Below are 14,238 nucleotides of genomic sequence, written 5' to 3'. Positions count from 1 at the left end.
ATTTCAGTCCAGTATGGTCCATTTTGATCCATTGGATCCATTGCAGTCCACTTCAGTTAATTGTGGTCTATTTTGGTCCATTAGGTCCATTTCAGTCTACTTCAATCAATTGCAGTCTATTTGGTACATTGTAGTCCATTTCTGTCCACTTCAGTCCATGTCCCTCCACTTGGATCTAGTTGATCCACTTTAGTCCATTGTGGTCCACTTCGATCTATTTTAGTCCTTTTGATCTTTTCATGTTGTTCCATGTATGCAATGGTCACATAAATCGCACGTGACATTTTTTTTTTTTTGGTTCAAGTTAGTAGCCCAATAAATGGTAGAGTGCAAAGTGAAACACAGGTTATAGTTTAGGCTGGTAATCGTGCATTCTAAAAGTTCACTTCAGTCCATTAGGTCCATTTTGATCCCCTTTAATACATTAAGTCCTATTCGGTCCATTTTGGTCTATTTTGATCCATTTTGGTCTATTTTGGTCCATTTGGTTCATTGCAGTCCAATTTGATCCATTGCATTCTCATTCAGTCCACTTAGGTCTATTTCAGTTCATTCGGTCTTTTCACGTATGCATAGGTGACATGCTTTTTTGTCCAAGTAAATAGCCCAATTGATTGTATAGTGTAAAGTGAAACACAAGTTATAATTTAGGGTGGTAATCGTGCATTCTAAAAGTTCAAAATGGTAAATGTAAACAAGAGTTTAGGTTAGGTTGATAGTGTGTAATTACCCAAGATTGAAAATAGAATAATGGGAAGACAAAACTAACCCACAGTTGGTACAAAATGAATTTCACACAAATTTGTTCAGAAGAATGATGTAAAATGAAAACCCATCACGCATTTCACCTGAAATGTGACCAACACCAACTAATGCAGCAGACTTAAACATCGATTAGAACCAATAATCCAAGTAAGTTAATTTTGTTAACTGTAAATATCAATTTTGGAATGATATTACCAATATCCTGCCATAATGCACATTGAAAAAAATAAATGTAAAAAAATTGAGCTAATCTCCTTATCTTTCTTTTTTTTTTTGGGTATAAAAGGAATATATTAAAAACTAAACAGAAAACAAAGATACAGGACAGAGCCTGTTTACAGCCATACCACAGGCATCATCCTTAAGAACATGCATAAGGTCCACAGGCGGACTAGGAAACTCAACATAATCACTAACAATGGACGTACCTAATTTAGCTAAAAGGTCCGCACATCTGTTAGCTTCTCTATAAATATGCCTAACTCTCAATTGGGAAATTTGGGTAGCTAAGTGCCTGCAATCGTCCATAATAGAGGATATAACAGTATTGGAATAGCTTTGCATGTTAAAAGCATCAACAACGGCTTTTGCATCTAACTCAACACATACAGCTTGTGCTTGAATTTGTAAGCAAAGAAGAAGACCATCTCGAAGAGCCCAAAGTTCCGCCATGAAACTAGTAGTTGTCTCGATCTTTCTTGCAAAACCTATTACCCAATCCCCATTGCCATCTCTGATTAAACCTCCTCCTCCTACCATCCCAAAAGCTCCTGCTGCCGAGCCATCTACATTCAAAGTCAGCCACCCCTCCTTCGGCTTCTCCCAGCAAATACTCTTCAAGACCAGCCTTTTAGTAATTAATTGATTACAAGCACAGTAAAAATATTCTGATGCTCGGTCCAATATTTCTTTTGCCAGGTTTGGATTCAGATTTTTATTTCTAAAAACGAGCTGGTTCCTATCCTTCCAAATCAACCAGATAGTGAAGAGAAATACCTGGCACCACGAGATTTGTCTTGACCCAAACTGATGGCCAGATTTGGCATTCAACCTGAGCCATTCTCGTAGGTTCTGGTTGGAAAAGAAAGCATCTGTAGCTTGCCTCCCCAGCTGCTGCCAGATTCTCTTGCTAACAGGACAGTCACGCAGAGCATGAAAAATAGATTTAGGTTCTCTATGACAGCGGGGACAATTGGTTTCAACGTTAACACCTCTAGACATAAGGCATTGATTAACTCCTATGCTATAATGCATACATTTCCAAACAAAAGTTTGAATTCTCGGCATGGTCTTCAACTTCCAAATCCAATTTCCCATGAAAGGAACATCACCTCTAGAAGCAGTGGTTAATAAATAAGCACTCTTAAGATCAAACTCTCCTCTCGGAGAATACTTCCAAGCAAGTCTGTCATTCATACTAGTGGTTAGAGGGATTGGCGTAGCTTTAAGCTCACTGATGATTTCACTTGGGAGGGTCATCTGCAGAATATTCCAATTCCAAGTGCCTGCACAATCTACAACATCCTTAAACTTCAGCTCCGAAGCTTGCCTTGACAAAGGACCATGAATAATCTTCCTAAGTGGGCCAAGAGTAGACCAACTTTCTTCCTAAAAATCTAGCTTGCTCTCAGAGCCAGGCAGCCATCTAATTCCCTTTTCAAAAATATCTTCACCATGCTTTAAGCCTTTCCAAGTTCTGGAACTTGGCAGCCGGCTAACATTTCTGGAGCTTAATCTTTGATGGTTACAATATTTCAACCTAAGAACTTTAGCCCAAGGGGCCTTAGTTTCAGTGTGAAATCTCCAATTCAACTTAGCCAAGAGAGCTGTGTTTCTTCCTTTTGAGGTTTGTAAACCCAACCCCACTTCTGCCTTCGGTCTGGTTACCTTCTACCACCCCACCCAATGCATTTTTTCCTTGCTCTCATCTGAACCCCATAGAAAATTTCGGTTCACCCTATCAATGCCTTTCAAAACTTTTGCAGGCAGCTGGTTGCATTGCATCACATAGGCGGGTATCGTAGAAGATGATGCTTGGATTAGCACTACCCTTCCCGCCATGGATAAGAGATTGGCCTTCCACCCCGCCAACTTGTTCTTCACTCTATCCAACACAAAATTGAAGTCCTGGTTGCTGCCCCCTTTATGCTTGATGGGAAAGCCTAAGTATTTCCCAAAACAATCCGTTTGTTGAAAGCCAAGGATATCACTAAGAGCCTCTTTATCACTTGGGTCGATATTAATCTCCTTATCTTTCGAATACTCGGAGTTTACTACAAAAATCAAGTGAAAATGTAATGCCCTAAAGGACCAATAGGAGGCAAGAGCAACTGAAGTTAGGTTTTTTTCATTAATGTTTAGTCAATTTTTCCTACCATTCTATAACGCCATCAACGAACAAAAGCAATGATTAAACGCAGAAAGTTTTACGTCTTTTTAAGTTCTAACCACAAAATACAGATATAATTCCAAAAGGTACTGAGAGTGAGAATTTTATCTTGTACAGGATTGGAAAAGTAAAAGAAAGAGAGTAAGAGAGAATCAAATAAACACCACCAAAGTTTCACTTTTTGTGATACCAAATTACTAAATTTTTGGCACCACCAATGCTGATGCTCTAAGAGAATCAAATAAACACCAACTTCATATCAGAAGGATTTTTGTCATTGAAATCGCACTGTCCTTGGATACAAATGCTTCACTTTCTCCCTTGAACAGCAACCTGATAAACCTGATGTCTAAAACAAAATTGGGCAAAATAATTAAAAAAAAAAAAAAAAAACACAGAGAATTACCAACTTGAATTGGAGATGTAAGCCCCAGAAGTTCATGTGAATGCGTGTTGAGCAGTTGTGGTTATTTTAAATCTTACATTAAAATGTTGCCTTAGTTGTGTAGTTCAAATTACTGATTCTATGACTGTTGTAAGCCCAACATGTTACCGAAGATGAGGCAGTCAAGTCAGCCGAGTATGTGTAAGTTATTCTAATTCACTTTATTGGTTTCGGCTCTAAGAATATTGGACTGCCTTGTAGTTGTAGCTGATTCTTATATTCTCACGTTTTCCTGATGATCAGTGTGTTGAAAGTTGCATCTAATAGCTACACCTTGATATGTTTCTGAGCAAAGCCATATATAAATCTTGACTTCACCTGCAAGTTCAAGCAAATTTTGGTACATTAACCACATTCATGATACACATTGTCTCCACAAGGGTCGCTGAGGCTTGATCAAATTGTAACCTTGTGTAGAGCTAAAAGAAGCAGACATCAGAGTCACTTTCTTGATCCATATTTCAAGTACAGTCAGTTTTAGTTTTTTACTATATTTAATACTTGAATTAACTTTTAAGTAATCAATTTTAGCTTTACTTTGTGCAAAGCTATGCTTTCTGTCAGAGTTTCAAAATTCTATTCAGATGGTGGAGTCTAGGCTTTTCTTTGCAATGCAAAACTCATTTTCCCTGCTTTCTATTCATTGTATTGTTTATAGGTTTCTCTTACCAAACTCTGCAAGTCACCTTTGATTCCCATCAATTCTCAGGTTGTTTTATTAAGTGCCAAGTTTTCTGAAGATATATTGATTCTTGAGTTCCCAATAGCCTGAAGCGGCCAATAAATATGTTGTGACATTAGTGCGGATGGATGCAAATCATTGGTATTGACTTATCAACACCAATCAGGAAGGCTTATATCTCTTTCAGTGATTCTTTGGAACATCAAAGCCTCCAACAAAGGTATGGTGGCTCTAAATCCCATTTCTTTAAGATTTTACTTAAATAGTGTTTTGATGTGTTAGTCATGAATGAGGATGTTTCTCGATGAACATCAGCTACAATATTTAACCCAAGGAATATGAATTCTATGCCATGAGTGTCATAGTAGTTTATTGGTACTCAAATCACATGAACTCAGTTCTGCAGGAGCCAGGGCCCAGGATGGTAATGGTTGTGTTTTGCTTGCAGTCCCTCACTTAGATTTTGATTAGTCACATACTCACACAAGAATTAATATGGCCAAAACAGCCTAGTTCTCTATATATATATAAGATCTTCTACTGCCACAAGAAAATCTCAAAAAAAAAAAAAAAATTCAGAACAAGCTGGAGTGTCAGCTCACCATAAGTCAAAATAAAATAAGGTTACACCCAGAACCACCACAACTCAAAACAAAGCTGTTGTGAAAATATTTTTTCCATAGATTTTCTTTTTATATATAAGATCAGATGTCATTTCATGATTTCATCCCCTTTTTTTCCTTCCCAAAACTTGTAATGAAAATAATTTTATATACTCCAATGCTCCTTTTTTTAATAAGAAGGAAAAATAAAGGATATTGAGTATGAACTAGTCACATAACTTTATCAAGTATAACGACTTATGTCAAAACCTTTATTTGTTATCAAGTTTCCCATTTTAGTATCTTTGGTAGGTCTGAATCAAAAGTGATGAAATTGTTACAATAAAAATGATAAAATTAGTCATCTGTTCAGAGGTATACTGGTAATTTGAATAAAGCACAAGACAGTTCAGTATTATAATGACCTTATTAGAAAGATGCAATTGCAGGTTATTTTGACTTCGTTTTTGTGTGATCCAATTGAGCGCCTTTGAGACATCTCTCCAATAAAAGATGGAAATTTCACAATCCAGAGACCATGTTTCTGTTGAAATCCAAGAGGATTCTCTTGTGCCTCCTATTATAATCCAAGAGGATTCTCTTGTGTCTCCTATTAAAAAACAGATGGAAACAAAATCTACTTCTGCTTGTATCTTCAGGGTCTCCAGTCAATTTCATAAGGGAAATGACAACGCATATATCCCTGGTAAAGTTTCCATTGGCCCTTTCCATCATGGGAATGACGCTCTAAAAGTCATGGAAGACAATAAGTGGCGCTATGTGCATGCACTCCTCAATCGAAAACCAAACCTTGAGGCAAGCTTGGATGGATGTGTGAAAGCACTTAGAAAGTTGGAGCACAGAGCAAGAAGATGTTATTCAGAAGAGATTAGTTTCACAAGTAATGAATTTATTGAAATTATGTTAATTGATGGCTGTTTCATCATAGAGTTATTCTTTAAGTATGCCTTCAAGAGTCTAAGACGCCGGAGTGATCCTATATTTAGCACACCTGGGATGTTCTTTGACTTGAGGGGTGACATGATGTTAATAGGAAACCAGATTCCCTATTTCATTCTCCAAAGGTTGTTTCAAATTGTACCAATTCCTACACAATGTAGTCTGTGCCTCCATGAGCTTGCCTTTCGTTTCTTCAAATCAATGATACCAGGAGATCAAAAAGCTCTGTGGGAGAAGATTGACCAAGAAGGGAATCACTTACTTGACTTTATCTTCCACTGTTTCCTCCCAACATACACAAGAGTACCATCAAAAAATGGAACAAACCAAGGCTTAAACTGTGCAACACTTCTCCAACAAGCAGGAATTAGGTTCAAGAAGGCTGCTACCAAAAGCTTATTAGACGTAAAGTTTGTTAATGGAGTCCTTGAAATCCCACCTCTAACATTTCATAAACGTACAGAAGCACTTTTTTGCAACCTCATTGCACTTGAGCAGCGTTACTGTGATGGCGTGCAGCACATTGCATCCTATGCTTTTCTAATGAGCAGCCTTGTAAGATCTGAGAAAGATGTGAAGTTACTAGGCAGACAGGAAATTCTCATCCATGATAAGAACCAGGAGAAAGAGGTTCCTGAACTATTAAGGAAACTCTGTGGCGATGAGATAGTGCAGGACTTCTATTACAGTGGGCTTTCGGAACAAGTGAAAGAATACAGAAGAGCCGGTCTGCGTGTATGGTGGCAAGAATTTAAGCGCGATAGTCTAAAAACTCCAGCTTCACGTTTGGTGTTCATCTTGATTATTCTGATCCTTGTTCTCTCAGTTGTAGGAGCCTTTTTTTCTGTATTCTCATTCTGTCTCCACAAAATGTAGGAAAGAAGATGAGGTTCTCATTCTTAAACAAAGGATGACACAAATAAAAGGAGGATTTTTTTTCCCCTTTCCCTTGGACCAATTTTAAATTGACTCTATGGTATGCTAAAAGTATCTATCAAATGTTGATTACAATTAGCATTCCAATGTAGCAATGATCATCTTTAATGGAAGTTTGATTGGTTCCTAAAAAAGTTTCAAAAATTATTGTTCAGGCACTGCTGTATCTATAATATTTTTGCCAACATGAATCATCACCCCTTTATTATCTCCAACACTAGAACCTCCTTACATCTTATTAAGCTTACTCAATGGTGATAAGGGTACTCGAATAAAGTTGAAGTAAAAAATTCTTCTTTTTGTTGGGAAAAGAAATATGGAATGAGGTGTGCCGCCATGCGTTTAGATTATTATTTTTTTGCTGAAATTGGACAAAGTAAGTTTTACCTAAAAAGAAGTAAGGTTTTAAAAAATGGTACATTAACAAATAACTTAGTGTTGATATCCATTTTCGCGACACATTTTATACAAGCTTAATTCAACCAAGCCTGACTTCTTTGTAGGCTTAATTCGTGTATTATATTTTATTTCATTCTTTTAAGCATGGTTCAAGCCCATGCAACTTATTAGAGAAATTGAGGAAGTGTGGTTTGGAGGGTATGGGTCGGTTTCTTTCGGACCTTTTGCATGAGCCTAGACCAAGCATGCTACCAAGTGGGCAAGGGACACTGGTAGCACCTTAGGCTCATGGAGGAGGTCTTGTACCCAAAATTTCCACCTTAAAAGAAATTTTATGCTCTGGGTGACTATGTCCCTAATTTTTAGTCTAGCTCCATTTTCCACACCAAAACACAGTTAACTCTAAGAAAAAGGCTAAACAACCTAGCCCACTCAGCCACCCAAATGTAATTTTCCAAGGCCTGCAAAGACCAGAAACAGTAGCCATGAAGAGGAAACAGCTTTGTTTCCAAAATCATGTAAAAAGCAACCAAACCTTTCTCTAAGCATAAAACATAATACACTAAGTCATATAAATAGCATTTGAAAGGTCCAAGCCCTTCCTCCCAACTAAAAAACTGGTCACAAGCATCCCCTAGAGCTTGATATAAATATTCATCATCAGCCCACAAGGGAGGGGGGACATTCTACCCACATACTTGAAACTTCAGAGTAAAAACTCATTCAGCCAGTCAACATTTTCACAATTTTGAACCTTAGGGATGGAAATATGGGTATAGGGTGAACTTTCCCTCCCTCACAACCTCTCTCAATTTTCTCTTCTCGGTGACTGTGGGTTGAAGTTTCAGACCTGTTGAACCATGTTTTCCCCATAGAGCCGAAACATTAGAGCCAAAACCCACTGAGCCAGGAAACATTCTCACAATTTTGAACCTTAGGGGTGGAAATATGGATACAAGGAAACCTTTCCTCTCTTCCTCACAACCTCTCTCAATTTCCTCTTCTTGGTGACTATGGGTCGAAGTTTCAGACCTGTTATGTTTTTATGTTTTTTTTGCACTTTTATTATTAGCATTTTGATTCTCTCTTGTCAAAGCACCATTAGCCTTTGTTTTTTATACATTGTGAATTTTGAGCTTGATTCTCCACAAATAAATACTTCTAAAGAACCCAAGGGGATATTCGGGTCGTTTTCACATTTTTGGCCCTTGTTGCAAAAACATCCCCGACACTTAGTAAATGAAAAATGTTAATAAAAATGCACCATATGAGTAAATAAGGCTGCCTATAAAAGAGAGAAGATTTCAAATAAAATCCAACCTAATGTACTTTCAATCGGTATGAAATTTCTTTTTGAACTTCTCTGTTCTCTCACATGATGATATCTAATCGGAAAACCCTTTCAATCAAATGACAGTATGAATTAAAAATCATGATCTATTTAAAATGAGTTACAATTGCTTTTTTTCTCATTTATATACATTCCATTTATCTTTTTAAATTGATTTGCAACTCTCCAGTCTCCTCAGTCATCCACCAAAGTTGTCAATGGGACTGCAAGTTGGCATTAATCCGTCATTATGTAACACTTAATCAGGATTTTAAGGGATAGCGTACATAAAAGCTAATAGTTGCATGCTTTCATGGACTCTCTAGCCCCTTATAAAACCTGTTTGACCAGATGCAATTCTGTCTGGTAAAGATGATACAAATGTAAAAGGAATGAAAAATGTAAAGGGGTTGATGAAAAAAAAGATAAATATTTTTTGTTATAAACCTTTGTACGAGCTATAAAAAAGTCTTGAGAAAACAAAATATCTTGTATTAATTTTTTATTATATTCTTGAATTGAATTATCTTTAATATATTAAATAATAAGATTGTAAAATCACTTATATAATAAAAAAAATCACATGAAAGATTAAGAAGAGCAATGTTACAAACACAAATCTATATATTACTAAAAACTGAAACGTAGCGTTTAATGTTACTGTGCTCACGTTGAGCTACATCAGCATCCATGTTATTATCATTTTTCTTTCAATTTTCCTATAATTGTTTTTTAACATTTACTTTTTTTTAATAATTGCACTTTCTCCAACCTTTCTCATGTCATTACCTTTTCATCTCCCCACTACCTTCAACCTTAATATCACTTTTCATATTTCTTTATTTTGTCTCGTCATCTTTCCCTTCCTTACCTTTTCATCTTTTCACTACCCTCAACCTTAATATCACTATTCATCTTTCCATTCATTTTCCTTTATTTTGTCTCTTCATATTCACACCATCTTCTATAAATTTGTTATTCTCTCTTTCATTTTTTGCATAGTTTTCCATCACAGAAAGGTTGTTCCTCTCTCTCTTTCTCTCTCTCTCTCTCTCTCCCTCCCTCTCTCTCTCTCTCTCTTACACACACACACAATTATTTTTGGAGTATTTTTTTTTCTTGCATCTCTGCTTAAGTTGATAAATTTTTGTGTGTGTTATAACTCTACGTTGGGTTGGTACAATTTAGTTTTGTGTTTTAAGTTTTTTTTTTTCTTTGATTGTTAAATATTATACTATTGCGTTATAAAAAAAAATTTTAAAAAGATAATATATATAAGAATATAATATATATTATTCTATTACATAACATTATTTGAGTAATTTGGTGTTTATTGTTATATATTGATATATATATATATAAATTATATTTTTACTTTTTTAATCTTTTCATCTTATTTTATTCAATATTTAAACTCAGTCACATCCTCCATATAATTAAATTATTTATATTTTCTTTTTTTAATTAAACATATAATATTTTATTTAAATTTAAATAAATTAAATTGTACTCATTTTTTTTAACATTTACACTTTCTCCAACCTTTCTCTTTCTCTTTACATTTTCATCTCCTCACTATCCACTCTTTTAATATCACTCTTCATCTTTCCCTTTATTTTGTTTCTTCTTATTGTTATCCTTTTAGTATAAATTTGGCATTCTCTTTTCCATTATATGCATAATTTTTCTTCACAAAAAAATGTATTTCTCTCTCTTTCTCTCTCAATTTTTGGTGATATATATAAAATTTGCATCTTTGCTTTAGGTTGAGAAATTTTTGTGTTTTTTAGAACTCTACTTTAGGTTGATCCAATTTAATTGTGTTTTAAGTTTTTTTATTTTATTTTATTTTATTTTATTTTATTTTTTAATTTTTTAATTTTATCATATTGCATTGTAAAGAATTAAAGATAGTATATAAAATGCAATATTTTAATATTACATAATATGATTTAAATAATTTGGTATTTATTTAGAGATAATTAATTTGGTGTTTATTGTTATATCTTTTATTTTTATTTTTTTCTTCTCATGTTATTTTATTCAACATTATTATTATTATTGTTGTTGAATTAATATATTAGATTGTATATTTTTTAAAAGTCAATATATTAAGTTGAAAGAGAATGAAAAACCAACTATTAACCAATAATAACTAAAACAATAATATTATCACGCGCAACGCGCGGGTTTGCGACTAGTTTTTTTAAAAATAATTAAGTTAGCAAACTTTTATTGATTCTTAACTTATTATCTAGACTCACCTCTAATATTACTTTTTTTTACCTACCACTAATAATTCGACACATCAGTCGAGTGTGAAAGTTTTTTTTTTTAAAAAAAAAATATTTGTGTCTCTAAACTTCCTCGATTAAAAATGAGGGTTCATATAGAATGTCATCTCTCTCTTCATCTTCTTCTTCTTTTTTTTTTTTTTTTTTTTTCACTTTCCCACTTTACCCAATGAGAAAATATCAAGTATCAATTATCAACCCATCTTCTATTTCCTCTCAAACTTCTTTTATACTCTCACGCACACGCTTTCACTCAATCTAACACACTTGTAAGTAATTATATATGATTTGGTGGTCCGAAGATTTCTGTTTATCAATTTTTTTCTTTTAATTTAATATATTTTTTTATAAACAGTTTTTAAAACCTTATTTTTTATGTGGTATATCATACTTAATGATGCCAAAGATCGTCAATTAAATCCTTCATCCAAATGAATTGGAAGACTAAACACGACCCGTAGAATAGGATAAACTACTTTGATGATAACATTGGAGTGATGTTTGTCAAGGACCCTCCAATGACTAAGTTAGATTATGATGTAGGGAGTATGGGTGTGTTTTTTTTAGTAAAAGTATTGTGTTTGTGTTTATGTAAGGACGATGTGCTCATCAATACTTATAAATTATAAAGTTATAAGTAACCTTTTGTAAATACTAAATAAACAATAGGTAAAAAAAATAAATAAATAAAAGTTATATGTCGATCAATTTGTCAAAGAAGTCCCACAACAATTTGTCTTAGGCTTATAGATTTATTATCCGTAAACCTAAGACATAAAAAAAACAAAGATTTATTTATTTTTAGGTACATACATATATTTATATATAAATATATATATATATATATATTATTTATTTATTGTTTTTTTTTTTAATAAAACAAACAAATTTCATGACAGATATTTAATAACTAAAATAGGAAAATTTAGTTATCAAAAAAAATATATAAATAACGACAATTTAACTTTCCGTATTTATTAATGTAAGACAAATTATTTAGTGCAAATATTAAACAAGTATTGTGGGGACCGGCCCAAAATAATAGGCTGGCTGGGCCCTAGGCCCGTCTGAGAAAGAAACTCGTCCGATGAGACATCGTGGCCCAAGCAATCCTTATTTAGGCCCACTGGGGCAAAGAGAACATGTCCGAGGAGTAATTTCTCCTTGGGCACTGCAAAATCCAGATTAAAGGCACGTCCAAGCCATTACAGTCCATCTTCCAAATACGTAAAAAGGAAGAAAACCCGAGATATCTCAGCAAAGGCTACCACCACCACATTAAATGCATTACAACTACTCTCCTGGCCGCATTAATGAAGAGAAGACTCCTGAACAGTGCTACCTTGGCTACCGCAACTCACAAAGAATTGATAGGAGTGTCTGATGGGACAGGTGCTCAAGTAGGGGTTTGGATGATCAACAAGTGTAAAGCCTAGATGATATGAAAGGGCCTATATAATATGTAAAAAGTCCCCCACGAGAAGGGACGAAGAAAAAAAAGAGAGGAGAGAACACTGTAGAGAAATCTTATTGCATTAATCTGTGTCCATTAATCAAGTTTTATGCCTCATCATTTGTGAGGGACCTCTCTTTACGGTGGCGTTTTTCATCCTCATTTCTGTATTCCCTTAACCCATGCAACAAACCGTTTAAGCTAACTGAAACTAAGTTCTTTAGCCCATACTCTACAAAAAAATTCATTGTGTGGGACTTTTTGGGCCAAGACTTGACCGACAAGGATTGGGCCATCAAAATTGTGCCCCTACAATTGGCGCCGTCTGTGGGGAGAACTTAGGTGTCAGTAGGCACAACGGTTAAGCATGGCAGGACTAGGTCCACACCAGGAGAATCCTCACCAGGCTAACCCTCAACAGACAGAACCCATTGAGTCTCAGCGGCAAAATAATCCTGCCAACCCAGGCAACAGAAGGAATCATGAAGGAAGCGTACATACTATCCAGACGAGCCAAAGTCATACCCAAATAAGTAGTCACGTATCCCAAAGGCGAAACAATCATCAGACCATGCAGCGAGAGATGGATGACCTGAAAAGAAAGTTGCGACGTGCGTAACGAAAGCGATCTCCCTCCAGCTCAGATGCATCCTCTAACGAGAAGGACGTGAGTTATCGACGGAGGTCGAGAACACCCCCAAGTGAGACCTTTTCTTACGAGAAGGAGTCTCACCATGTGCGAAGGTATGAGAGCCCGTCCAGCAAGGGTTTGGGAAATGACGCTATGAACAAGGCATTAGATCAGATCTCCAGATCACCTTTCGCGCACAGAATCGAAGGGGCTAAGTTACCTCGACGCTTTAATCAACCAACGTTTGCCATCTATAACGGCCGAGCAGACCCGGTGGAGCACGTAAGCCAGTTTAACTAAAGAATGACCATCTACTCCCAAAATGAGGCTCTGATGTGCAAAGTTTTCCCGTCGAGCTTGGGGCCAATGGCGATGAGATGGTTCAACAGCCTAAAGACAAATTCCATAGACTCCTATAAGCAGCTCACTCAGACTTTTTGTTCTCGCTTTATTACAAATAGCAGGGTCCCTCGACCCCTAAGTTCGTTATTGTCTTTATCCATGCGCGAATGAGAGACCCTAAAGGCGTACTCGGATAGATATTGGGAGATGTATAACGAGCTGGATGAGAACCACGATGATGTCGCTATTAGCACATTCAAAAGCGGTCTCCCCACCAAGCATGGCTTAAGGAAATCTCTCACTGGTAAACCCGTTGCCAACGTTCATCAGTTGATGGATAGGATTGACAAGTACAAAAGGATGGAAGAAGATCAGCTACAAGGAAGGGGAAAGGAGAAGATCATTCCCCCCAAAGGGCATGATTTCAGGTTGGAACGATATAACCATAATTAGCCGAGGAGAGATTTTTCGAGACAGGTTGGACAAAGCAACATGCAGACGATTAATGCCATGTTCAGAGAGCCAGTACAACAAGTTCTGGAGAAAGTGAAGAACGAACCCTTCTTCAGATGGCCGGGAAAAATGGCTAAGGACCCTTCGAAACGCAACTAGAGCCTGTATTGTCACTATCATCAAGACCATGGGCATGCCACTGAGGATTGCAGGAATCTATGGAACCACCTAGATCAGTTGGTCCGAGAAGGAAGGTTACGTCACCTTTGCACCCCTCCAGCGGTCATCTGAGCCAGGCAATGCAAGAACCTCGAAAAGATGTGTCATTACGGCCTCCCACGGGAACGATACATGTCATCCTCGCCGCCCTAGGAAGAACCGGCTCATTTCCTTCCAAGGTGCTGTCCGTAGCGCGACTCTCTGTCGAGGACAGGGAAAGAGAGTGTAAAAGGTTTAAAAAGGGAAGCCCTTTAATATTAGGATTCTCGGATGAAGATAAGAAGGGAACTATCCAACCTCACGACGATGCCTTAGTAGTTACACTAAGGATCGGAGGT

At 36.2% G+C, this 14,238-nt stretch overlaps 1 protein-coding gene across 1 annotated transcript; it reads left to right on the top strand.

Moving 5' to 3' along the window:
• The first annotated feature begins 4,372 nt into the window (after positions 1 to 4,372).
• LOC115993655 (UPF0481 protein At3g47200-like) lies at positions 4,373 to 6,786 on the top strand. Its single transcript, XM_031117600.1, has 2 exons — positions 4,373 to 4,501; positions 5,333 to 6,786. The coding sequence occupies exon 2, from the start codon at positions 5,397 to 5,399 to the stop codon at positions 6,717 to 6,719; it is 1,323 nt and encodes a 440-aa protein (XP_030973460.1). The 5' UTR covers positions 4,373 to 4,501; positions 5,333 to 5,396; the 3' UTR covers positions 6,720 to 6,786.
• The last annotated feature ends 7,452 nt before the right edge of the window (positions 6,787 to 14,238 follow it).

The sequence above is a fragment of the Quercus lobata genome, chromosome 6 (assembly GCF_001633185.2).
Source record: "Quercus lobata isolate SW786 chromosome 6, ValleyOak3.0 Primary Assembly, whole genome shotgun sequence".
Taxonomy (NCBI): domain Eukaryota; kingdom Viridiplantae; phylum Streptophyta; class Magnoliopsida; order Fagales; family Fagaceae; genus Quercus; species Quercus lobata.
The sequence above is the reverse complement of the archived record's forward strand: the minus strand, read 5'-3'. Positions and strand labels throughout refer to the sequence as shown.

Excerpts from the sequence above, each read along its gene's own strand:
- LOC115993655 (XM_031117600.1), top strand. The coding sequence starts at position 5,397 with ATGGAAATTTCACAATCCAGAGACCATGTTTCTGTTGAAATCCAAGAG.